This window comes from Triturus cristatus, chromosome 12 (genome assembly GCF_964204655.1).
Source record: "Triturus cristatus chromosome 12, aTriCri1.1, whole genome shotgun sequence".
NCBI classification, from domain to species: domain Eukaryota; kingdom Metazoa; phylum Chordata; class Amphibia; order Caudata; family Salamandridae; genus Triturus; species Triturus cristatus.
In genome coordinates this window covers 237,328,315-237,355,725 of record NC_140595.1, presented here as the reverse complement: position 1 = coordinate 237,355,725, position 27,411 = coordinate 237,328,315, and the positions used below count along the sequence as shown (strand labels likewise).

The window sequence follows — 27,411 nt, the reverse complement described above, 5'->3', positions numbered from 1 at the left end:
TTAATCATATATCCGCTCCTGGACTAGAGGCTGCAACAAGCATCCATTTTATCATGTATTAGAAGATTGTTCCCATGAGGCACTAGTTCAGTATTGATTTGCATAATGCAGCCACTGCATAGACTAGCATGGTTGGTGAAAAACAATTGACTGGAATGTGGCCTGAGTGATTTCCAGTAGTTAAATCAATTAAAAGATTACGTGAAACCACCACTGAAAATTCTAGTCAGAAAAATGCCCCCAAAGCCACATGACCACTGCAACGTGAACAGGTATCAGGGCCTCACACGTGAAAGACTGAGATAGATGCAAAAACCATGTTCTGCTCCATTGACTGTTACCTAAACAATCTCATTTCAGGTACAGAGCTGAACTGAACAACAAAATACTTTGCATGAGGAGAGACGTAGTGAACTGGACCTGTGCCTAAGCTATGGCTACGCTAACACTCGGGCAGATGTCCCATGCACACTAAAGAAGCTCAGAACGGGGAGAAGACACCCTAGAGGGTGTAAACCCTTACCGATGGGCTTATCTGTAATCACAACCCCACAGCTGAGCCCAATTAAGTTGTCTAGGTTCATATGTTGCTGTGTTATTGAAGTACTAAGATAAGCACTGGGCTGGATAATGTCTGTTGTTTGACTAATGAGTTCTGAACTCTTGCCCCCCACGCTGCCTTCCAGAGAAGCGAATGACAACTCACTCTTACTACCTTACGGGTTTAGTGAGGAAAGGGTATACTTGGCCCAGTTTGCAAAGCCATAGTAGGATGGAACCCAGGACCTCAGTGGTACAAGACCTCAATAACCACCGTCAAGGCCAAGGAGCTCCTGTCTGCCCTGCGGCCCACCAAGCAAGGGCTAACTCTAGTCTGGCTCCTAAGTGAGTCAAATTGTTTAGCATGTTCACCCTAAACAATGAAAATGCATTGAACCATAGTCATATTAACAGATGACCTCAGCATTTTTACAGAGGAAGCCCTTGAAGGAATGTGGAGCAGTAAAAAGAGAGCAGGTGTGGAGTAGCTACTCACCAAAGAGCATGAGGGTGTGTTTTGCTGCACATCGAACCTCCTCCTTGTCTGTTTGGCATAGATACACCAGCTGCTCGATGCTTTCTTTGGCCTGTAAGGAAAGCATTTTCAGAGAACATTAAAAACGAGACCTGCTACAAGTGTGGATCTCTTTCCAGTGCATCTCAATGCCTACTGTCATTGCCAAGGCCTTATTTTAGTTTCAGGACAATTTGAAGACAAGAATCGGTTTCTCAAAGTAGGTTACAAAGTCAAGAGCTTTGCTTTGATTTCAAGGAAATGGGCTAAAGAATCACAAAAACATCTGATACAGGGCCATAAGCATGTCACCCAAGGCTGCGCACCACCACTCTGCTCTACACATAGCCATGCACTTTATGTCCCTTTTTCGCACGTATTCTCACTTACCCTGAATCTAGAAGGATACATCTGTCTAGGACAGAGGCACAAAACAGATGTAGTCTTTACTACGCATTTTTTTCACAATGCATGTGCTTTTACCACGCGTGCCTTTACAACGAATTTCGTTGTAAAGGTATGTACGGTAAAAGCACATACGTTGTAAAAAACATAGGGGATTCACGTCGCTGTGAGGAAACAGAGGCTCTTCCGTTTCCTCACAATGATGTGCACTGACCCTCAGACAACCGCAGGAACCACAAAGAGCGAGAGGTAAGTGAGGTTGGGCCTGGGGTGGGGGTTTCTGTTTTAGAGTAAAAGGGGGTGGGGGGTCGTGCAGGGTAGAGTTTTAGGGTAGGGAGAGGACTGGGGTCGGGGGGTCATGCAGGGGTAGTGTTTTGGGGTTTAGGGTAGGGCAAGGATTGGGGGTTTGGGGGGTCATGCAGGGGTTATGGTTTAGGGTAGGGAAAGGATCAGGGGGTCGTGCAGGGGTAGGGGTTTAGGGTAGGAAAGGATTTGGGGTCGGCAGAGGTAGGGGTTTAGTAACGGGCTGAGGGTTGTGCAGGAGTAGTGATTTAGGGTTTAGGGTAGGGTAGGGTAGGGCAGGGTAGTGTTACTTACCTTACACACTTTTGCCAAGTGTATGCCTTAGGTCGTTGCAGGTGTACTAGCGTACTAATACCCACGTTGTAATGGTACGCGTGGTATTAGTATGCATAGTAACGTCATACATTCACAGAGAAAACACTAAGGCACCCGACAGTGGGGCTCATGACCCCAATGAGCTGGGGTCTGCCTGGAGGCCCAGGCATGGGGCTCCAAGAGTACTCGCAGAAGAACCAAACACAGCCTGAAATACAATTGGCAAGCAATGGGGTTCTGACGAGCCTGCTTGGGGATAATTAGCAGACTGAATGGTAGGTTTCTTGCTCACTAAGGTGGGATGATTGCCCCGCAAATTTGAGAGTGGGGTGAAGGTGATAGGATAACCCCACCCTTTTTTTTCTTCTTTTAAAACACAGCGGGATCCAACGGGAGCCCTCTATTGTGACATGGGAGAGGGTGGCTCTAATGCAAGCAGTGTAGCCTTCGAATAACAGTGGGAAGGTAATGGGGTTTGCACACGCCAAGGGCCTGATTGAACCTGAGACACAGGGCGTGCTCCATGCCTTTTCAGGTCACCCAATGCTTCTCAGACCATCTCACTTGGTTGCAGCTTAGCCCATGGGAATAGGGTGTAAGTATGAAAATCAGAATGAAGGAAACAGGACTAGAGGGCCTGAACCTCCCACAGAGTCCCCCAAACCCTATGAGAGGACACCAATTACATAATTCACACTGCATTCTGTCACGAAAAAGGTGACTAGATGATTGAATACTGCCAAAGCAGGCTGCCCAGAAAATCTTACTTAGCTTCCTTGTGGCCCCATCTGCATACATTTCACCTGTATACCAGCACCTCCAGGGGAACCGTCTAGAACACATGAAACTCATTTATTTTATTTTTATTTATAGATTTATAAAGTGCACAGCTACCCAACAGGGTTTCACGGCGCTAAGCAGGACAATACGCAAGCCACACATTGCAGAAGGAGCACAGAACAGTTATGCTGAGTTGTAAAGGAAGGTCTTTAATTTCTTAAGGAAGACTAAAAGCGAATGAAATGACCTAAGTTGTAACGGAAGAGAGTTCCACAGTTTGGGGCCAAGATAAGCAAACAAACAGCCTCTCATACAAGAGAGACGGACTCTGGGAACAAAAAACAGAGAGGCTTGCTGACCCCAGCTGTTGAGTGGGCATGTAAGGTTTGACCAGACTTTGTATGTAGGGGGCCCCCTACCATGTTTGGTCTGGAACATATAGCAAAGGACCCTAAACTCGACACGTTTGTTCACCTTGACCCAATTGAGTTGATGGAGCAACGGTGATACTGAGGCATGTTGAGGCAGCCGGAAAAGAAGCCGGGCGGCAGCATTCAGAATGAGCTCTAGGTGATGGACAGAGGCTTTATCAGTCCTTAGGTACAAAACATTGCCATAGTCAAGTCCCGAAATCACCAGCGCCTGCATTACTGTTCACTGGGCAGCAGATGGAATTAACCAGAGGATTTTTTTTTAACCACTTGAGAACCGCAAGGCAGGTCACGGAGACCCCAGGCACCTGTGCTCTGAGGGAGAGGTTGTTGTCAATAGTAAAACCCAGGTACTTAATTTTAGGGACCGGAGCAGGTAGCGGTCCCCGAGTGTTAGGTCAATGGGTAATGCCCCAAATTTCGGGGTTGTTACCCAAAATGAGGACCTCAGTTTTATTATGTTCAGCTTCAAGGCGTTTCTGGACATCCACAGAGAGATAATGCACAGTCCGAGCTGGTGCAAGGAAGAGTCCTGATGCTAAGCGGCTGAAAGAGAGAAGATAATCTGGGTATCATCTGCATAAAAGAAACGAACGATCTTTTAAAAAAGAGATCAGCCACTTTAAAGCCACACCCGCAATGCCTGAGGCTTCAAGACGATCAGTCAAGATGGAATGTGAGACCGCATCAAATGCAGTGCTCAGATCCAGTAAAATGAGAGCAGCTGTGCCACCACAAGCAAGCTGCTGCCTGAGATATTCAGTGACCCCAAGCAGAGCTGATTCGGTGATGTAGTCAAATCGAAAGCCCGATTGTGACGGATGAAATAGATTGTGAGTAGCCACGTGTGAGGAGAGTTGGGAATTAATGTGCCTTTCCAGGACTTTAGAGCAAGCAGAAAGGAGGGAAATAGGACGATTACTAGACCAACAGAAAGGTTCAAGATGGGTCTTTTTCAATAGGGGAAGCACCAGAGCGTGTTTCCAGTTCTGAGGAACTAGACGAGAGCATAAAGAGGTGTTGAGAAGATTAAGACTTATGCTAAGAATTGACTCGTCCAGAAGTATGAGCTTGGATGGAGGAAGAGGGTCAAGTGGGGAGCAGGACTTGATAGTTTCCAGCAAAGATTGAAGAGTGATCAGGTCTAGAGGGAGCCAGGCCCTGATTTGTCGCGTCACATCAGAAGAGGTGGCCTGAGGGAGTGTATCAGCCTAGTCCACATGAGAGGTAGCACGGAAGGTAAAATTGCCTTGATGGGAAGAATCTAAAGCAAGCTGGTGATGAATAGACTCTACTTTATTAAGAAAATACTGATGCAATGAGAGTGAAGGAGAAGGCAGAAAAGTACTAGCTGCCAAACCTTGTTTTCACAACCTTAAATAGTTTTTTTTGGCAGTGTTGGGAATTTGCAATCCTTTCCGTAAAGAAAGTAGCTCAAGCTGATCTACACAGAGTATGGTATTATTTCAGTGCTGTCAGGAAAAATAACTTAGCCTCTGGTGCGTAGTGCTTCCTCCATTGTCTTTCTAAAACTTTGCAATGTTTTTTACCTTGTTTGAGGGAGTCAGTGAACCAGGGAGCGGAAGGATGTACTCTGAGTTGAGGTTTGGCTGATAGGGGAAGGATAGAGTCAAAAGCCTCTGAAAGCCAGCGATGCATAGAAATTTGATCAAAGTCGGGTTGAGATATAAGGCAAGGGATTGAGCTTAAGAGCCGCATAACAAGTTTGTACCAATTCCTGGGTTTTGGCGTTACAGTAGGTTGAGTAAGAGGAACCAGGACTGAGTTAATAATAAAAGGAACAGCAAAGTGATCAGACCAGCTGAGTTGAATAGGAAGTGCAGCAGACAAGGTAGACATTGGAAAAAATAGGGTCCAAGAGGTGCCCCACTGAGTGAGTAGGTGAAGAGTTAATAATCTGGAGGTTAAGAGTCTTCAAGTCTTCTATGAGAGCTAATGTCGGTTTATTACTGGAATCCTCAAGATGAAAGTTGAGGTCACCAAGCACAGAGAAATTTGCCACCCGGAGACAATGGGGGGCCATTGAGTCAGCCAGAGCTGCACCCCAATAGTTAGAAGGCCCAGGGGGTCGATAAATAAGAGCACCTGAAAAGGTGAATTTGGTGGAGAAAGGATTTGGTGGAGAAAGGAATGGAGAAGAGCATAGCTTCACAGTTAGGAATTATGAGTTCCTTCATTCTACAGCTGTGGAATTTCTTAAAGACGATGGCGATGCCACAGCCTATTTTATGGGGTTTATTAATACCCAACAGCGTAAAGTTGTCAGACAGTGCAGTGTGTACATGAGGCAAAGATCCATCATGAAGCCAGGTTTCGATTAAGAAAACCACATTAGGATCAGTATCAGCAAGAAAATTAAATCAATTCAGCGGGTGTTTGGAAAGAAACCGGCAGTTGAGGCTGAAACAGCAAAATTTGTTGGGTGTACGAAGATCAGCTTCGGCATGTGCAGGGGGATATAGTACCTCTGTGCCGGTAAGATGGTCAGAGCCTGCCCGCTCTTGGAAGCTAGAGGACCTGTCAAACTGACAGCTAGTGCAGTACATAGGGCAGTTAACAGGATCAAAGACCTGGCATCAGGCCTTAGGTGTGGGTTTAAGCTTGAAAGGACCAGTGAGGAGTAGGTTCTGGGGATTAGCTGGAAAGGGGCAGGGGTTCTGGCCCTGGCCGGACGCGTGCAGACGGGCCTGCCTTAGGCGCGCCTTTGGCGTGCCAGCGCCATGCCCGCTGCGCGTCCGCTTTGGCATGGATTAAGTAGTGTGGTGGGGGTAAACATTAGACCGTGCACCACAGGAAATGACATAAGCAAGGCTGGAAGTGATCGGGCGCCTGAATGGCGTCGCAATGCCCTCCGCACAAACGGCACACAGCTGCGGCGGAACGGGGCGGAAGCCATTTCAGGACAGGAGAATCGCCGCGAAAAGGTAGAGCACGCAAGTGCAGATGCGGCAAATCAGTGAGTGAGATAGAAGAAAAACACACAATGTAACTCAATAAAATAATAAAATGAATAAAAAGGGCGCCAAGCTAGCAATTACACTCCAAACTGCAAAGTTAAAAGGCTACAAAGAGCAAGTAGGTAGCGTGTGAAAGAGCATCAAAATAAGTTTGCAGTTAAAGTAGAGATGCAGCAACAAACTTGCTAGTGTCCGCTGCGCATCCGCTTTGGCATGGATAAGTAGTGTGGTGGCGGTAAACTTTAGACTGCGCACCACAGGAAATGCCGAAAGCGGACCTCAATTGCTGCCTGGCCAAGCTGAGAAGAGAACTTTAAGAGACCTAAAAAATGAACTGGAGAAAAAACTTCATACCCCCGAAAGATGACCTGAGCCCTAACCTTTAAACCCTAAGAACAGATATAGACCAACTGGGAATGACTACGACGGACCTAGAGACTAAAATGGAGGACCATGACTTAGCTTGGAACCTGAACAGAAAAGACAGTTGGAAAATATACTAACCAGGTATTGGAAAATCGCTCATGTATGAAGAGCGCCTGTATCAGAGGCCTCCAGGGATGAGCAGACTGGACCCAATCTAGTGACTTCTGTAACAAGACTATTTACTTCTCTTCCAGGAGAAGCAAGTGACCCTCCATAAAGTCCATAGGGTCGAACCAAGTAAAGCACAGCTGGACAAGCGCCCCAGAGACATATTGGCCAAGCTTTATCATTTCACGGTCAAGAAAGACATAGGGAAAGCAACTCATAGATTAGATGTCAACTTTCAATAGTTTTCCTGAACTTAAAAGTGATGGCTTCAGATAAATGGACTTATTTTACTTGACAAAGATAATAAAATGAACCACTTCTCAAACAAAGAGGACACTGTAATTTTTGGCACTGAAAAATCATCTGGCTAAACAAGCTCAATCAGTGCCCCCAATGAGGCAGAGTCAATTTATTTCATATCAATCTTACTCTGGGGACCTGGGGCTTTTCCATTGGGGAGCGTTTTAATAGCATTTGTCACTTCTTCGACTGTAATTGGTATCGCTAGATATTCATGTTGGTTATATCTTCTAGATATTCATGAATTTTGTGTGCCATGGCTGCATGGCGCGACGCATAAAGGTCCTCATATGTTGACATGAAGGCCATTAGTATATTCGCTGTATCATAATGATGGAATCCCTGGGTGTCTCGAATGTGGGTTACAATGTGTTTGAGCGCGTGGCATATTTTTGTGCCAATATTCGTCCCGATCTGTCTCCCTCTCTGTATGCTCAGGCTATCTGACACTGTGATAGATATTTAATCTCGCTGTCAGCAAATTCCTGATATTCAGATAGCTTTTCCCTTATGTCACCTAGTTTGGCTGCATTACGTGTGCGCTCAAATTCTGCCTCTAATTGTCTGATTTTGTTTTCACATTTGTGCAGTTGAGTGCGTACATCTTGCAGATTTCCAGCATTCATACTGATGCATACGCCCCATATACTGGCCTTAAACGCCTCCCACAACACGCTGGTATCATCTACAGAGTGTTCATTCAATTGAAAATATTCTTCTATTGCAGCGCGTATCGTGGAGTTGTGGAGTGGATCTAGCAATGCCCTGGCATTAAAGGGCCATATAAATGGGGGAGGTGTGTAGTTGGGTAGGTCTAGTGAAATTAATACCGGTTCATGATCAGACAATGTTTTCTGAAGGTGCTGTATTGTACTCGTCCATGTGCCAGCCGTTGCCAACCAATAGTCTATGCGTGTCCAACTATTATGAATCATAGACGCATGTGTGCCCTCCAGTCTGTGCAGATTGTGCAATCTCCAAACATCCACCATCCCAAATTCAGACACGCCGTCTTGTACTACTCTTACTGCCTGTTTGTGAGGCTCTTTCGTAATGCCTGATCTATCCTGTGTATCACTGAGGGAAATATTTAGGTCTCCGCCCCAAAGTAATTCTATAGGTGGCAAGTCTCTCAGTTTACTCCAGATAGTTCTAAAAAAGTCGGGATCATCTATATTTGGGCCATAGGTGTTTACCAGTCCCATTCTGGTACCACGCAAGTGTCCAGTGACTATAATAAATCTACTGTGATCATCTGAGATTGTTTGGTCTACAATAAATTGTGTCCCTTTTTTTATAAGGATAATAACGCCCCTGGAATAGGACGAGTATGAGGATGTCAGTACTGTGTCTGCCCATTTGCTCCCTAATGTGCATTTCACAGTTTTTGCCAAATGAGTTTCTTACAACATGGCTATTTCAATATGGTGTCTGTCTAAGTATGCAAAGACCTGTCTTATTTTACATGGGTTGTTAAACCCCCGGACGTTCCAAGTTAACATACGAATCAGTGATGTTCCCTTTTTATTGTCCATTCCGAAGTGGAAATCGATGAGTGTGTGTCTGTAATATACTCCTATCAGTACCTATATCGCGCCCTGAGTAGTGACATCTAGCACCCCAGCCTGCCCTATGTCTCATTGTTGCAGATAGTATTTACTGTTATTACCTGTACCTGAGAAGACTAACACCATTACCTCCCACCCACTTTAGCATCCCAAGTATGACAAAGACAAACCCATTTAAACAACAGAAGTAACATCTCAACTTGTGCAGGAAGTACCCACAGGGGGCCACTAAGTACTTGCATTTACACCCGCGAAGTGGATGTGGTCGAAATGCACAAGGTGTACGCGGCTACCCTATTCAACATAGCTTTATACCAGTTTTGAAGCCAGTTTCAGTGTTGCATACAGTCACTACCCATGAATGTTGGACTTAGTATCGGCCAGATGATTATCTAGTACATTTCTTGTTTTGACCCATATATATATATAGGCATTTATGTCCACATATAATAACATAGTAATTAGTATCTCAGTACGGTAAGCGTTCTACTATCGTGCAATATTAAGCCAACAATTCACAGTACTGCATAGTCCATACATGGAGGCATATATAATGTCCCATTGTCCATGCATCGTGGTTAGCTCAGTCTATACCTTAGGTAGGATGTACATCCCATCTTAAGGAGCTCTGGTCCGAATGTCGCTTGGCCATTATAAACAATTTGCCCCAACTGACATAGTCTTATTGTATTATGCAGATTTGACAGACAGCTAGCCACTTCCATCGTCCGACTGTGAAGAGGAGAGTGCATGTTCCGCAGACTTTCTTTTGGTGGGGATGTGCTTTATGAAGTAATGAACGGCTTTCGGCGTGGGCAGTATTCTTGATTGTCCCTCATAAGTTACACGCAGTTGTGCAGGATACGGCATTGCAAACGTTGCGCCCAAGTCTCTGAGTTTCTGTTTCACCAATGCAAATTCCTTACGCGCTGTTTGTGCTGCCAACGTGAAATCAGGGTAAAAGGAGAAGTTGTAATTTTGGTACATAATCTGCTGTTTCTCTCGCGCAAGGCGCAGTATCGTGTCTCTATCCCTATAATTCAATATTCAGTATATATTTGGCCATGGCAGAGCTCCTGGTGGTGGCCTTGGCGCTAAAGAACAATGTGCACGTTCAATGATAAGTAGCTGGGAGAAACTGTCTGCTCCAAAGATTTTGCGTAACATATCTTCAACATAGGTTTCTAGGCACCCGGTGTTGGTGCTTTCTGGTATTCCCATTATTCGTATGTTATTCCGGCGAGATCTCGCTTCTAAATCTTCATTTTTGTTTTTAATGATTTCCAGTAGTTTTTCCATTGTAGTGCATTTTTTGGCCATGGAGCTAGATTCGTCTTCGACCACTGATATGCGCAGTTCCGCTGTGTCTAAGCGCTCACCTTGCTTATCGATTTTTGCAGCCATGTTGTCTACCCGCAGCGTGAGAGTGTCAATTTTGCCATCACCTTACCACAAGCTAGCTATATAGCCTCCTTGACCTCCTATAGTGGTATGAGTTGCTCCAGGCAAGGCTAAACCTATCCATACCATCTACCAGCGGGAGCCCTATGTTCTCCAGATAATTATCATTCTCCTCCTCACTACCCCAATTAATCCCTCGTATAACCTAGTGCAATACTCCTAAAACATCTGAACACAAGCAATCCAGTGAGTGGTTAGGCACTCTCCTGGGTGTCCCTGATCTGAGACAGACGGCTCCACCATCCATCTCAGTTATCCAGGCTAGAGGCTGTACAGATTTATCACCCTTCACATGTTGGCATGCTGAGGACCGCCAGTAGTCAAATCACCTCTGTCTTTTGACCAGGGTGACATACTGTTTCCTAGCTATTAGAGTTTCGAGCTTAGTCATCCATTACCACCTCACATTCTAAACACTTTAATGTCATACCCAGTTTTGTCATGATCTTATCGGTTTCCTGGCCCCTATGGTGATCTGGATACATTGGGCCATATTTATTATGATTTTGTGTCGGGTATGCGTCACTTTTGTAGCAAAGTCCCAAAGCAAAATAATTGTTAGTATTTACTAAGCCACTTTGTATTAATAAATACAAAGTAACGCAATGCAGCGCATAGCAATGCCTTGAGTGTTACTTTGCATTGGGTAGGGGTTGAATTAGCGTGTGAAGCATAGGCGTTCCCATTCACCAACCAATGTATTTTGCTGCAAACCTATATTTACATAGGCTTGTAAAGCTAGGTTTGAGCCAAAATGGTATGCCTACCCGATAGAGGCATAATGAGGAGAAATATCTTTATTTCTCCTCATTACTTCCTCTTTCCATGTGTGCTGAAATCTACAGCAGACATTATAAGAGGAATATGCCTCTAAGGAATGTGTTTCTGCAGCAAGGTATCCCTTCCTGTACAGAAACAAACCTGGCCATAACATAGGCACCTTGCACCAAGTGTGCCAGGGCAGGGAGAGCTGAAGAGTGCCATATGTAAGTATATATGACACTCTTCAGCTCTCTCCCGTTCATGCAATGCAGGAACTTTGCTTGCTGCCCTGCATTGTGTGATTTGTTTTTTTAACAAATATGCCCTTATGTCCCTGAACCACCACTTTGGTGATTCATGGAGCAAAATGGAGAATCCTTGGGGCTCAAACTCTGCAGGCACCACGTCCAAACCAGCACTAACCACCTTTGCCATTTAACAGTCATTTATTTTGGGTTATGTTCAGAAATGGTCCATCCTAGATATTCAACACTGCCCGATTCTGGCACCAATGTTTTCAAGCGTGCTCTGAGGTCCCATCTAACATGTACATTATGAACAGAGGAATAGAATGAGAATTCCCTTACAAACCTCCACATGTCAACCAACATCCAATGGTTTATCTACTCTTTAATAACTCTGGTTATTAATGGCTGGTGCCTACGATAACGGGGGCAGGGCCGACCAATTTGTGCATCCAGGGCCCTATTAAAATCCCCACCAAAATGAGTGTTCTGGGGTCGGTTTGCTAATAGCTTAGAGAGTGTTGAGCAACAATGTACCTGATTAATATGCGGGGCATATAAGCATCCCAACACCACTGATGCTCCATTAAGTAGACTTTTGATAAAGACAAATCTACCCTCTTTGTCAAGGAGTTTAATAACAAATTCAATTGGAACCCCAAGGGTATATCTAGATCAGTGTTCCCTTTGTAAAGGAGGACATTTCTGCTGCCACTACCTGGCCTAGCCATCTAGCCTGCAGAAATGCAGCATGGGCACTTCTGCATTTTAAGAGGGCTAACATTTTATACCACTCGTCTGCAGTGGTCAATACCCTCACATTCCATGTGACGAAGTTGATTGTGTTCGGTCCCATCTTGCGCACAGTAATAGGTAGCCTCTCACCAAAGTGTCTCCTGCAAGACCCGCTTCTTTGCCACAAGACCCTCCACTTCTCCCTAAGATGTTCTGTCCCGCCTTTCTGAGGTCCTCATGTTCCCTGTATCGACACTATTCACAATCACCCATGTTTAACCCTCCTACCCCCACCAGGGCAGAAAATCCAGCACTGCCCCTCCCATAAAACTAAAGCACTCAGCCAGGTCAGAAACCCTGCCTCTTGCACATTAATGGTAAGATCATGACCATCATATTGTATACAAGTGCTGACCTAAAGGGAAAAAGGAGACATACTCCCAGCCCTATTGGGGGATTATCTCCCCGACAGGATGGCCCCCACATTTGTAAATATTGTCCTTTTTTTGACTCTCCTTTACCTCCCAGGAAAGGTGCAACCTCCGAAATAACAACTATGATGGTCAGGCCATGTAAAAGACAGTGTAGCGTTGCCAGAAACCCTCGTGCCACCTACCTCACGGTTGCATGTTCTCTATCTGAATGCTCGTTCATCCCTAAACATGCGTTGGAACTATGGGACCTTCTGTACACAGAAAGACTAGATAGTTGCCTCATCACAGAAACATGGCTTCACCCTGCAGCACTTCCCTGCATTTCTATAGCATTTCCCTCTGACTACAGTCTAATTGGGCTCAATAGACAGTCTAAGCTGCATTCCGAAATATGGTTAAAATAATGCTCTTAGAATCATGGTAATGGTAAAAAGTATTTCTAAAGCGCTATCATTCATCCCAAGGGATATCATGGCGCTAAAATTAAACAATGTACAGAGAGCTGACATAGGTCGGTGATGGTTTTAATGAGTGTTAGGGAACAACATAGTTTTGAGTTTTTTCCTAAAGGTAAGGTAGCCGTCAGTAAGTCTTAAATCTATTGATAGATTGTTCCATAAGTTTGCAGCTAAATATGAGAAGGCACGGCCTCCCATCCTAGCCTTCTTTATACGGGTGGTTACCGCTCTTGCGGTGAATTGAGATCTAAGATTTCTATTTGGTACATAGAAATTGACTCTATTTTTTAGGATAGTCGGGCCAGTATCATGAAGTACTCTGTGAGTGATGCACAGCATTTTGAAAGAGGCTCTTTCTCTCATTGGCAGCCAGTGTAAGGCTCTCAAGCAGCTTGCAGCGGAGTCATATTTTCTTTTGTTACATACGGCTTTTGCTGCCGCATTCTGAACAAGCTGTAACTTTGAAAATAGGTAATCCGCCATGCCGACGAATAGGGAATTCCCGTAATCGAGTCTACTAATTAATAGTGACTGGACTAGGATCTTTCTGCATTCCAGGGGAATCCAGGGAAACACTCTTCGTAGCATTTTCAGTATCGCGAAGCCTTTGCCACAAATGATAGTTACGTGGTTTTTCATTGACAATGCATTGTCAATGTAGACTCCCAGATTCCTCGCCGTCTGAGTTGGTTTGGGGGGTGTACCAAGACTGTTAGGCCACCAAGTGTCATCCCAAAGCTGTTGGGAACCGCCGAACAATAGAATCTCCGATTTGTCGGCATTTAATTTCAGGCAATGATTATGCATCCAACTAGATAGTTCAGTGAGGCAGTTGAGCAGTCTGTTTTTGGAGCCTTCTTCACCATTTAAGGCAATCATTAGTTGCGTATCATCTGCATATGAGCAGATGTTAACGCCCCACTTCTTCCCAATGGTGGCTAACGATGAAACATAAACATTAAATAGTGTTGGGTTTAATGATGCCCCCTGTGGTACACCATACTTGATCTTTCGGGGAGTGGAGGTATAGCTGCCTAGTCGAACAGATTGCGATCTGTCGAATAGAAAAGAGTTCAACCAAGTCAGGGCTTTTCCCTGTATTCCTTTTGCAGCTAACTTTCTTGATAAAAGGTTATGGGATACGGTATCAAAAGCAGCTGATAAGTCTAACAATATCAGGGCCACCGTTTTACCCACATCAACCTGGTTTCTGATGTCATCCAGTACTGCCAGAAGAGTTATCTCGGTACTGTTGTTAGACCTAAAGCTCGTCTGCGAAACATCGAGCAAGTTATTCGTTTCCAAAAAATTTGACAGTTGTTTGTTCACCAATTTCTCCAACACCTTTGAGAGGTATGGCAACTGCGAGATGGGCCGGTAGTTGGCTGGATTGTTTATGTCCCCACCTGCTTTTTTTAATAAGGGAGTCACTACTGCTGTTTTCCAGATGATTGGAAATTCCGCTTGGTCTAGAGACTGATTTAATACTTGCGTCACTACTGGACCAATTATAGGGATTAATTGTAGGAAAATGTGGTGTGGGCATGGGTCCAGTGGAGAGCCCGATTTAATTTCAGACATGACTTTGGTTACTTCTTCCTCTGAAAAAGGGCCAAAGACAGGGCAGCTGGCCAATGAGCAAGGCTCTGCATCAATATGATGCTCTGTCACTTTCTGGTCATTACTGGAGAAGGATGAATAAAGTTTATCTATTTTATCGAAGAAAAAATTGCTGATTTTATTGCATCCTTCCTGTGAAGGTGACAGGTTTGTTGTGAGGCTAGTGGGAATGCAGAGTTCTCTAACAATTTTAAAAAGTTCTTTAGAGGAATGTTTATGTTCAAATATTTGCTGTGAGAAGTAGTCTTTTTTTGCTTTCCGTATGGCTGCATTATAAGCTTTCAGTTCCTGTTTATAAATGGATCTGTCATTCAAGGTTTTACTTAACCTCCATTTATGTTCCAACATAGCGCATTTTCTTTTAAGAATTTTAAGATCTGGGCCATACCATTTTTCCGACACCGTTCGCCTGGATTTAGCTTTAGTAGCGTTCCTTGAGCAGTGTTCAAGTGCATCCCCAATACTTTTTTGTAGACAGTAGATTTTTTGTTCAGTAGAGGAGCCTAGATTAGTATTAAAGTGAAAGTGCTGTTGGAATTTCTCCAATGAGAATTTTTTCCAATTACAGGCTATAGCTGGGGTCTGTATCGTTGGTCTCGTATTTTTTATAGGTAGGCTGATGTTGAAGTCAATCCTGAAATGATCAGTCCATGTAAGAGGCACAATGTTATTAATGATTGTGGTCTCAATGTTCGTAAATATCAGGTCCAACCTGTGTCCCGCTCTGTGTGTATCCTGGTTGACTATTTGTGTTAGTTGCAGGTTTCCCATGTTCTCTGCAAGATGCTTAGTAAGTGAGTTAGTATGTAACTCAAAATGTACATTGAAGTCTCCTAATACTAAGATGTTTTTATGTTTTAGACAAGCAGGAAGTATCTGAGAGAGAAGCTGCGTACTAAATTCTACTGTGCTTCCTGGAGGGTTATAGATAATAGCTCCTCCCATCAGTAGATAAGTGCCTAAAAAGACTGAGTAAATCATTACTTCATGTTTGCTATCCTGTGTAGGCACTTCTTGGGTACAAGTGAACTTCTCTTTAAATAGCAAGGCTACCCCTCCACCCTTCTTTTTGGGTCTATTGAGGTTTAAGATTTTGTAACCTATGGGGAGCGCCGTTGCAATGTCAGGAGTACTGTGAGTGTCAAGCCAAGTCTCCGTAAGGAACACTAAATCCGGTTGTATTTGATATAGAGTGTCCCAAAGTTCAATAGAGTGTTTAGGGAGAGATCTTGTATTCAGATAGATACAGGATATTTCAAGGTTAGAAGAATTTCTTGAAATCAGGTCGTCTTTAGGTTTATTGTCCCATCTACATCTCCGGCAACCAAATGGGCCCATGATATTAGTGGGCTCCACTTTGGCACATTGGGAGTGGCCTTGTAGGGGTTTAGTATTAAGTAACATAAGATCATCTTTAGAGTAAGTCAATCGCAGTGTATCTGACCTGTCACTAGTCTGTGAGGCAGAGTTTGTAGCCCCTAGACCCGTACAGGCACGGACGGGCGCAGACGGGCTTGTCTTTGGCGCGTCTTCGACGCGCCGTCAACGCGCCCGCTGCGCTCGTCCGCTGCGCTTCCTGTAGGGGGGATTCATTTGTAGCCGTATCGGTGGGAGTGGCCGAGCACTGTGCCGCTCGCCTACTCCTCACCAAAGATGGTGGCTTCCGTTCTAGTCCCTGGCGGCGCCTAGTCGGCTGCGATGGGGCGGGCAGGGTTCGTGGGGCGGGAACAGGAGGAGCAGAGTTCAATGCCCAGGTGAGCGTTCGCCAAGTAAACAATTACGCTTCTAAAATTGGGTTTTTCCAAAGCAGTTCACATACAATACAAAGTAACACTTTTTAAAAGTAAATCTTTAAAAAGCTATTTAGAATTATTAAAATTTGTTGTCTCACTCAAGCAGCAGTCCCGGCTTCTGCCTCAGGACCTCAACAATCACGTGCACACTGTCAATCGGTGCACGCACTCCGAGTCCGCGATTTTAAAGGATTAGGGGTGGGAGGGGCCGAGCACTGTGCCGCTCGCCTACTCCTCACCAAAGATGGTGGCTTCCGTTCTAGTCCCTGGCGGCGCCTAGTCGGCTGCGATGGGGCGGGCAGGGTTCGTGGGGCGGGAACAGGAGGAGCAGAGTTCAATGCCCAGGTGAGCGTTCGCCAAGTAAACAATTACGCTTCTAAAATTGGGTTTTTCCAAAGCAGTTCACATACAATACAAAGTAACACTTTTTAAAAGTAAATCTTTAAAAAGCTGTTTAGAATTATTTAAATTTGTTGTCTCACTCAAGCAGCAGTCCCGGCTTCCGCCTCAGGACCTCAACAATCACGTGCACACTGTCAATCGGTGCACGCACTCCGAGTCCGCGATTTTAAAGGATTAGGGGTGGGAGGGGCCGAGCACTGTGCCGCTCGCCTACTCCTCACCAAAGATGGTGGCTTCCGTTCTAGTCCCTGGCGGCGCCTAGTCGGCTGCGATGGGGCGGGCAGGGTTCGTGGGGCGGGAACAGGAGGAGCAGAGTTCAATGCCCAGGTGAGCGTTCGCCAAGTAAATAATTACGCTTCTAAAATTGGGTTTATCCAAAGCAGTTCACATACAATACAAAGTAACACTTTTTAAAAGTAAATCTTTAAAAGCTGTTTAGAATTATTAAAATTTGTTGTCTCACTCAAGCAGCAGTCCCGGCTTCCGCCTCAGGACCTCAACAATCACGTACACACTGTCAATCGGTGCACGCACTCCGAGTCCGCGATTTTAAAGGATTAGGGGTGGGAGGGGCCGAGCACTGTGCCACTCGCCTACTCCTCACCAAAGATGGTGGCTTCCGTTCTAGTCCCTGGCGGCGCCTAGTCGGCTGCGATGGGGCGGGCAGGGTTCGTGGGGCGGGAACAGGAGGAGCAGAGTTCAATGCCCAGGTGAGCGTTCGCCAAGTAAACAATTACGCTTCTAAAATTGGGTTTTTCCAAAGCAGTTCACATACAATACAAAGTAACACTTTTTAAAAGTAAATCTTTAAAAAGCTGTTTAGAATTATTAAAATTTGTTGTCTCACTCAAGCAGCAGTCCCGGCTTCCGCCTCAGGACCTCAACAATCACGTGCACACTGTCAATCGGTGCACGCACTCCGAGTCCGCGATTTTAAAGGATTAGGGGTGGGAGGGGCCGAGCACTGTGCCTCTCGCCTACTCCTCACCAAAGATGGTGGCTTCCGTTCTAGTCCCTGGCAGCGCCTAGTCGGCTGCGATGGGGCGAGCAGGGTTCGTGGGGCGGGAACAGGAGGAGCAGAGTTCAATGCCCAGGTGAGCGTTCGCCAAGTAAACAATTACGCTTCTATAATTGGGTTTTTCCAAAGCAGTTCACATACAATACAAAGTAACACTTTTTAAAAGTAAATCTTTAAAAAGCTGTTTAGAATTATTAAAATTTGTTGTCTCACTCAAGCAGCAGTCCCGGCTTCCGCCTCAGGACCTCAACAATCACGTGCACACTGTCATCATGAATCATGTATCACCAACTGGGTAGAGATGGTTATCTTTAAGTTGGAGACATCGTCAAAGTTAACCTAGAGGGGTGCTTTAGTCTATCTGCCGCCAGGAATAAAAAAAATTAAAAAAAAGAGTTTAGCTCTAAATTAATAGAATGGCTAGCACCCCACATTTTAGTATCAGAGAACTTCACGTTGGTTGGCGATTTTTAACCACCATGCAGAGTCGAGCTCTGACTTAGATACGATATGCCTAATCTCGTATCTGGATTCTTTAGGTCTTGCCCCAAGACTGATTAGACCAAGGAGGAAGGCAGTACACTCTCTATTTACCCTGGCCTTTCCCCCGCTCTTCTGAGGGAATATGAAGACATCAACACAGCCTTAAACAACTTTGAGGAGCTTTCACTCAGACTTTAGAAATCATTGCTCCTCTCAAACTCAGCAGAAATAAAACTAAGAATGTAACCTCTCCCTGGTACTCAGAGTCCAGGAAAAGGGAAAAAACTACTTGTAGAAAGCTAGAACTCAAGTGAAGAGCTACGAAATCTCCAGTGCATAAAATTACTTACAAAATTGCGTTAGGAAATTACCATAAAAACAGAAGAAAGACTCACGTAGCTGACAAGATCAATCACGCTGGAAACTCAACAAAAGAACTCTACAGATTTTGCGGTATTTCACCAACCTCTTAATCTATGCCTCACCAATTCCAGCTTCTCAGACGCTTTGCGACAACCTTGCAAACTACTTTAAAGCAACAATTTCTGAGATCTCAAAATCATTTCCTAATGACTCAGAACCAGAAGGGTTGATTCCACCTAACTCTATGGGTATTATCTGCCTCACGCTTCTGAAATCCTTTTACCTTGTTACTCCTGAACAAGTATTGGTCCTGATTAACAGGATCGAATCTGGATTACTAGACAATCCTGCCCCATGTTACATCACGGCCACCTTGGCCCCAGCACTTCTCGCCTTTATCACTGACCTGTTATATCTTTCTTTGAGCATGGAATCCTTCTCAGTAAAATGGAAAGCAGCTCGTGTCAGACCGATCCTAAACAAAAAGATGGTTGATCCATGAGAGATGGCTAATTATTGACCTATATCACAGCTCCCTTTTCTTGGAAAAATTAAAGAGATTTTAGTCAATCGACAACTCGTATCTTTTTTAGAAACCTAATCACTGTTGGGTCACTTCCAGTCAGGATTCCGTGCTTCCCATGGCAGGGAAACAGCACTAATAGAGGTTTCAATCTCAATCAGACTTGTTCTGGATGGGGGAATTCAGCCATGCTAGTTTTTGCTAGACATGCCCGCAGCATTCAACACCATGTCGCATGCAACCCTAATCCAAAGTTTAGTGTCATGTCCTTTAGGATTGCCCTGTCTGTATACCCCATTTTACATACATTATCCCATCCACACAACTATAATGATTCTAAACAGGTGACCTTTTACCTAATAGCTTGCTCCTATCTCTTCAACACCAGGCTCTTAGTTTTCTATCTGAATCCCTGTACCTGATGTACATAAACATGTCCCCAGGCACAGCAGATTTATTCTGTGTAAGGGTCATCACTTTTTACGTCCTTGGCCAACAGCCAGCTGTGCATGATCACACTTTTTTTTTTGTTTACATTTTTTTAATGGGAGTTTTCCATTTCATGGTACATAGTTGTGTCTCATTATTAACACATGTTGACAGGTAAGTGCAGGTAATTGGATGGTATCATTGCAGCACGTAACAAACATTACATCATACAGTTTGCATCATAGGTAGGATACAGCAAGATGAAATGGGGAATACCCTTCCGTTGGATCCCATGTGTGGTGATAGGTTCTTTGGTGTCTGTATATGTGGGTGTCCCGGAAGTATCGGTCGGCGTTCAGTCCCCATCCCTATCCCCGTAAACCCATTTATTTAGTGTCTATGAATTGTATTCCCAATGCGGGTGGATCGGCTTTGTGGGTGCCGGGGGGGGGGGGGGGCGGACCTAAAACTGTGAACTGGGGCGGGGCAGGGGGAAAGCGCGGGGAGGTGTGGAGAGCCTTCGGAGTATATCACGTTGTCTATCTGTTATGTGGCTAATGCTGGGTTGCCGTTAGCATGGTGCAGTGTCTGCGGCGGGGGGAGAGAGAGGAGCCAGTGGGTTGTGCCTCCCGTCCGGGACAGGGGTATGTTTCCGGTAACGTCTTAGTGCACAGTCGCTTTTTACGTATCTCGTGGCTGTCGTGCGTTGGACATCGTCTGCACCGTGAGGGCCAGGGGTGGAGTTTGCGATTGGGATTGCGTGGCTGCGGGTGATTCCACTGGCGTCGCCTCCTGAATAAATTGGAATAATAGTTGTGCCCATTCCATAGAGATGGGATGTTTACGTATCCCCTTCACCTCCTCGTCCCTCAACGTTTCTTCCTCTGCCGCCCCCATTTGTTCACGACACCTACCCAGGCTGCCTCATGGGGACCTGTTGAGGTTCGCCAACGCATGGCTATTCCACGTTTCGCTAGAAGAATGGCTAGGGATGCAAACCGGCATTGCACCTTTTCTGTCTTTCGCCTGCGGAAGATCCCCAGGGCCCACGCCGCCCATGTAGATATGGCCATGAGGTTGACTGTTGTCCGGAGTGTCCGGTGCACCCTATCCCAATATTGTTGGATCGTGAAGCAGTCTCAGAACATGTGTTTAAAATTCACCTCAGGAGTCTGGCATCTAGGGCATACAAAATGTGTGTCTGGGTAAAACCGGCACAGCCGGTAAGGTTTTAAGTAGGCATGATGTAAAATATTGAATTGGATGTTTTTGAATCGTGTGTTCCTGGAAACCTTTTTTGGGTATTCTAATGCCTTTTCCTATTCTTTGTCATGGAACACCTGTCCTATCTCGTCCTCCCATTTCTGTCGTAAGACGTGTAAGGGGGCTGTGATTAGTTCCCGGATCGCTTTGTAGTGCCAGGTGACTAAGTGTCTCCCCGTACCCATGCTCAGAATAGTGTGTAATACCGGGTGTATCATGCATCATGCATTTGCGGGCTATTGAGACCTGTAGGGGGTGTGTGCGCATGGGTTTGGTACCCGGCATCAAGATTCTTCGAGGGCCCGGGATGGGTACCCTGGCTTCATTGGAGAACGTCTCTTCCATGTTGTGCTCAGCTGTCCAATGAGACAGCCACTGAAGTTGAGCTGCTAAGAAATAAGCTTTGAAAGAAGGAGCTCGCACACCCCCTTGTGTTGTGGGCAAATATAGTGTATGTAAGACCACTCTTTGTCTACCACCTCCCCATATTAACGTTGTGAGTAGTGCGTCTAACTCTGGAAAAAAGGAGTGAGTTGGTATTACCGGGAGATTAGTGAAGGAGTAAAGTAGTCTGGGTACCATAATCATCTTTGCTAGGGCCACACGCCCTATAGGGGCCAAGGGTAAGGTCTTCCAGAAGGCGACCACCATGCGTAGCCCCGCCAAAGTCTTGTGGTGATTCCCTTCATAGAGGTTCTCGGGTGAGTGATATGGTCTCACTCCTAAATACCGGGGTGCCGCCACGTTCCAACCAAGTGTGTGGTGTCCTATCAATACCTCAGAGTGAGCCAGGTGTGGACTTAGTGGATAGATTGTAGATTTGTCCCAATTGACCTTGAGGCCGGAGGCCTCTGCAAAGCTTTGTAAAATTGTCCATATTGGCTTAAGGTCGCTCGTGATATCCCGCACATAAATCAGGAGGTCTCTGCCTATAATGACATGCAGTAGACTGTCTGCTATTGGAATGACCCATGCCTCGCCCCCCTGACGCAAGTGGATGGCCAAGGGTTCCACCGCCAGGGCAAACAGGAGGGGAGACAGGGGGCACACCTGTCTAGTCCCCCGCTCCACTGGGAATGGTGTTGAAATGTACTTCCCTATTCTCACCCAAGATGTGAGGCCCTTATAGAAGAGTTGTGTGTATGCCATCAGGATCGGACCGACACGTATTTTTCGGAGGACAGTGAATAGGTATGGCCATAGTAGTGTATCAAAAGCCTTTTCAAGGTCCAGGATTAGGCATGCAGTGCGTGGGAATTGATCTTTCGCGCTGTCCTGTGTATGGAAGAGTCTGTGGATATTCTGTGAAACGTTACGCCTGGGGAGAAACCTGCTTTGGTTTGGGTGGATCAACTGCGGGACGACTTTGATATAGCGATCCGCTAAAATTTTTCCCAAAATGTTACAGTCTGCAGTAAGCAGGGTGATCGGTCTATATGAGGACGGTAGGGTGGGGTCTCTGTGTGGTTTGAGGAAAGTCACCAGGGTGGATTCCCTGAGTGAGCTCGTTGTAGCGCGTCTTCGTACATGGACACTAGCCGTGGGGTCAGCTGGACAGAGAAAGTGGTATAGTATTCGAGGGGAAAGCCATCCATTCCTGGCGCTTTACGTCGTGCCAGTGCTCTAATTGTATGGTTTACTTTCGAGGGTTTAATTTTTATCTCTAAAGCCTTCCCATCCGCTGGTGGGATGCGGGGTAGAGGCAGCGAGTGGAAGTACTGGAACAACACTGGTCGTGACGACGGCGGTGGAGCCCGATAGATTCCCATGTAATAATCGCAAAAGATTCTCAGTATATCCACTTGGGACTGTTTGGGGGTGCCCGACGCATCTATCAGTTCGGTGATTGGTTGTATTTCCGTGCCCTGTTTCGCAAGCCAGGCTAGGAGTGTTCCCGTCCTATTACCCTCACGATGTACCCGGGTGGCGTAGACCCTGAAGTTATATTCATTATCTCCGCATAAGATGTTTTTGGCTGCCGCCACTTGCTCTGGGGTAGCCTCCCCTTTATCCATGCTTTTTGTTAAGCCCGCCAACCTTGCTTCTGCATTTTGTAGTGATTGCTCTAGTGTTTTTTGTACTCCCACTATCTGTTGGATGCAGTGGCCCCTGGCTTCAACCTTGAACGCGTCCCATTCTATCAATCTTGATGTGGCAGTGCCTGCATTGAGTGTGAAGTATTCCCGGATGTGATCGCCATGTGTGTGACAGAACACCTGATCAGTGAGGCATTCCTGAGGCAACTTCCATGTGGGTACGGGGGGGGGGGTGGTGTCCATCAAAGGGTCACTGTATATGCGTCATGGTCTGACAGGACTCTGCCCAACTAGTACGTGTGTGTATTTGGGGGGAGTAGTGCCTTGGAGCAGAGGAATCTATCTAACCTCACCCATAGATTATGTGGGGCAGAGTGAAAGGAGTATATTTTAAGGCTTGGATTATTTTCTCGCTACGCGTCTACTAGTGGTTCACTCAGTTCAGAAATTGTTCTGCCTGTTTCTGAGCGGGGGATGGCGCCGAGGGGGAGTGAGATCTATCCAGGCCAATGTCCAGGTCTAATCCAGATCAGGGTACCTCTGGCGAATGCAGAGTATGTTGTGGCACAGATAATACCCCGCCATTTTTTGCGTTGGCGTTCCATCTCTGTCACCGTCAGGTGCGTCTCCTGTAGGAGAGCTATGTGTGCTTGCTGTCGTTAAATGTAAGCGTAGATCGCATACCAGTTGTTTGCTGTGTGCATGCCCCGGACATTTAATGTAATGACTTTCAGATCTGCGTTAGGGATCTTGCCTGCCATTCCGTCTAGTGTCTAGGTGGTGCTCCTCCTGGCTTAGTGTCTCCTCTGCCCCTCGTGTCGCCCTCCCGCCAGAATGTCTGCCACTTGTGTATGTGCTACATCGCTCCGCTCCATGTATATTTTCCCCTGGGAGTGTGGGGGGAAGTTAAGGTGAATCAACTGGAAACAGTCCCAACTCAAGGAGCCTATCGCTCGAGGCGATACTCTCAAACTGCACTTCATGTGCTAACTTTAGTTCGTTGCTTGGGGGCAGTAGTCGTCCATCTCCACTAGTCGTTACCACTGCAGCTACCCGCTTATTGACTATGTTTTTTTTGGAAGCCCAGAGGTGGTTGTCTCTTCGGCCACCGACCGTGCCAGTTTAGGTCTGTATTCATTCGTCAAGTGTGTCGAATGTGGGACTGGCACAAGAGCGCCCCCTCGGTGTCGATCAATAGCTCCTAGTTTTGCGAGCATTGCGGTCACGGAGGACTCCTTCATTAATGTTCGCCATTCCATGCTGGGGGGGATCAGATCAGTGTGTCTGCCGTTTGGGGGGTGACTTTTGGTGGTGTCATCGAGCCATCCCGGGGAGTATTTGTATCGCTGCCTTCCTCCTCAGAAGTGAATATATGCGGGCCTCTCTCTCCATCTGAACTGTCCTCTGGTAGACTCAACGCTGTGGCTACTTGTAGCACCCGTCGGCATTCAGCTATGATTTGTTTGGAGTCTGGAGAGTTCTTGTTGGAGGAGTCCGAACGCGGGCTCAGCTGTGTAAGAGTGACTTTTGTCAGTTGTCTCCTCTGACGGCCCCATGGTCGATAGGTCTGTACTCTCCTGGGATTGTCCAGGTGGTAGAGTCGCTGTTCTACCCAGTTGCTGGCTTCTGCGGGGTCTGAGAAAAAGTGAGTGTTTCCGTCGTGGATGATTTTAAGACGGGCTGGAAACAGCAGCGCATATTGTATGTTCTTTTGGCGTAGGATGCGTTTAACGGCTAGGAAGGTGGCCCTCTGTTGTTGTACTGCTTGAGAGTAGTCTGGGAAGAGCATAACCTGCTTATCCTCTACTCGGAGTGTCCCTTGTTGTCTCGTGGCACGGAGGACGGTCTCTCTATCCTGGTAGTGGAGCAGCTTTACGAGAAATGGATGGGGCGGTGAGCCTGGCAGCGATTTACAGGCCGGCACCCGGTGTGCCCTCTCTATAGAGAAAAAGGGGGTCAGATCCCCTGCTGGTGTGAACGTTGCGATCCACGCTGTGATGTATCTGAGAGGGTTAGACCCTTCCACTTCCTCAGGCAGATTGAGAATGCGGATGTTGCTCCTGCGGGATCGTCCTTCTAAATCGTCCGTTTTGTTCTCCAGGATCTTCACCAGTGATTGCAGGTCCTTCAAGGTGTCTTGTTGGTGCTGCATTTGCGGTTCCAGGGTTTGTAATGTTTTCTCCCCTTGTTTGACTTTGTCTGCCAGCTTCCTGTGGTTGTCTCGGAGAAGGTTAAGGTCTGTGGCTAGTTCCCCAAACTTATTTTGCATGGTGACTCTCGAGTGTTCAATTGTCGTGAGGACTTTGTCCAGTTTGTTCGACATAGATTCTGAGTGTGAGGGCTCTTCTTCCAATTGTACATTGTTGGGGACCGGGTAGGTCGTCTTTAGGGGCCCCAGTGCCTGTGATGTGCCCATTGTGCGTGGACGTCCCATGTTGGTCATGTCCCTCGCCGAGGTTCACTGGTGAGTTCCTGCAAAGTGTTCCCCTCTTAGAGGTCCGGTGGTTTGCGGCCGGCTGTGGCCTGTGCTTCTCTGTGTGGTGTTCTTCTCCCCCATGCCAGTGGGTTCTCTCAGTAGTGGCCCGGCCACAGGTGGGGAGCGCCCCATGGCCCGTTCCAAACTCGCGTTCAGCCAGCAGGTGGTGTCTCCGTCTGAGGAAGACTATCTCAAGATGTGATGTTTATGAGTGCCCAATCGCCCATGTGTGCTTCCTGTGGTGCAGTGTCGCCGAGGTCTGGTGGCGTCTAGGGGGGGAAGGGGGAGATAGAGACATGCTTCCCTCTCGCTCTCTTCGGTCTGCCGTCCGTGACCTCGTTCCCGCTGGTATGCGTCAGGGATTTTCAGAGTGGGTGGGGGGGGCCGGCGCATCGCCCGGATCCGGGATCTCCAGCGGTGCTGGCATTTTCGGACGTTTCTGTAAAATTAGGGCATATATAGATTACTGTGTCGCGGGCTGCCGAGCGGAGCGCTAGGGAAACGTGTCCGTCATCTTGGCCGGCTTAGCCACGCCCCCCTGTGCATGATCACACCTGTTTAGAAAAACATTGGTGATTGTTTTCAAAACATTTAAGATTGTTTTCAAAGCATCCAGGATTGTTTTAAAAACATATTGTTTCTAGAAAAAACCCTGGAGTGACCACTTTAGTATAAAAGACCCTCACTCCCCCCTACAAGAGAGAGGAGAATTCCTTCCAAGCTGAGACTGGGGTCCTGCATGGCGAATCTCCGACACACAGTGGTTTGACATCCCTTGCGGGCTGTCATCCTCGACGCAGAGATGGGGTCCTTCGCTCTAAACCATCAAGTGAGGGGGCTGGTTCTTCCCTAGGGGTTTCTTGGCTACAGATACACTTAGCGATACACACATACACCTACACATCCAGGTTAGGCTAGGCACATTTGAGCAAAATTACTTAGGGCGTGCATTTTAGGAATATGCAAGTGCTACTGTTTTTATATGAACTGTTTCTGTTCATCTTATGAATCCTATGGTAGAAATGTATCTACTATTCACTATAATAGTACTAGCAATCTCTTTTGTATGCTTCTGTCTCCTGATTGTCGCAGCACATATGTTTTACACAAGGTTGTCGCTGGACCAATAAATACTTATTGAAACGTCCTAATCGAGAGAAAGCAAGCACAAGTGTCCGAGCGAAAAGTACTGTAGGCCCGAGGAATCAGGGTTGTCATGTTCAGTGTTTGCCAGAGACTACCTAAACCACTGTAGAATAGAGGGGGTGGTAGTGGCACTGTAGAGCTAGCTGGTTTAATGGCTGACATGTCCTGTGGGGGTGTCCGGAAGTGGTTGGGACACCAAGCCCCCAGTTTACGTCATCCAATACGTGCAAGTCCTGGGGGAGTCCTAGGAGCTACACAACATGGCCCCACCAATGTTGGCTTGGTTCTTATATTAACAGTGAAAATCTGAGTAGTTCAGTTGGGCTTTCTCAAAAAGCCCTACTCACACCTTTCAGAGACGTCTGAAGTGGGAAGGGAAATCCGCCTTAGCTGAGCATATATACTGTGTGTATTGGATGAAGGTTTAACAAACTTGTAAGGATAAAAGGTTTCCCATATTGTGCAAAACTCTACCTCTTAACTTTCTCTTCTCCTTTGAAAATGACTGAGCCCGAGAACAGCTCGGGGGAAGACGCAATTGCAAATGCTTTTACCATCACAGTGAATTTTAAACATGAAGTAACTATGAAATTGTTAGAACACAGCGTACCAGCGACAGGTGGCTGTGTTACCTTCGTGATTGAGGCACACAATGTTTTCGGATCATAGGTATTCTATTCTTGGGTCCAGTTCCCACCTGCATATCCACAGAATAAATTGTTCCACACATAAATTGTTGTTGAACCACCAGATGAATACATTCCATACGAAGACATTGAAGTCCCGTTAACTTTCCAGCAGCATAAAAAATGGTTTTAAGGCGCCCTTCCACACACCATATTCCTCGTGAGACTCGGTCCGCTCAGCAAAGAAGGAGCAACCTGTCCGGTCTTAGCGGCATACACTCCACATCCCGTGACAGATACGGTACCAGTGGATACAGTCTGTGAAATATACAAGAAATAGGCTATGCAGACACATTGTCCAGTTTGTCATGCGGAATTTGACAGTCCAACCTGTGAGAAATTCTCCAGCTGGTCCACAGCAGACCACACCTACAATTAACACACAGACACTGAAATCAGTAATAGGGAGC

At 46.4% G+C, this 27,411-nt stretch overlaps 1 protein-coding gene across 4 annotated transcripts in view; it reads right to left on the bottom strand.

Moving 5' to 3' along the window:
• RIPOR1 (RHO family interacting cell polarization regulator 1) overlaps positions 1-27,411 on the bottom strand; it is a 1,579,345-nt gene that overhangs the window by 80,852 nt on the left and 1,471,082 nt on the right. For all 4 annotated transcript variants that reach the window (XM_085639402.1, XM_085639400.1, XM_085639399.1 and 1 more), the window contains exon 21: positions 1,037-1,127. In XM_085639402.1, coding sequence (XP_085495528.1) covers positions 1,037-1,127 — 91 coding nt within the window. The remainder of the gene's footprint in view (positions 1-1,036; positions 1,128-27,411) is intronic.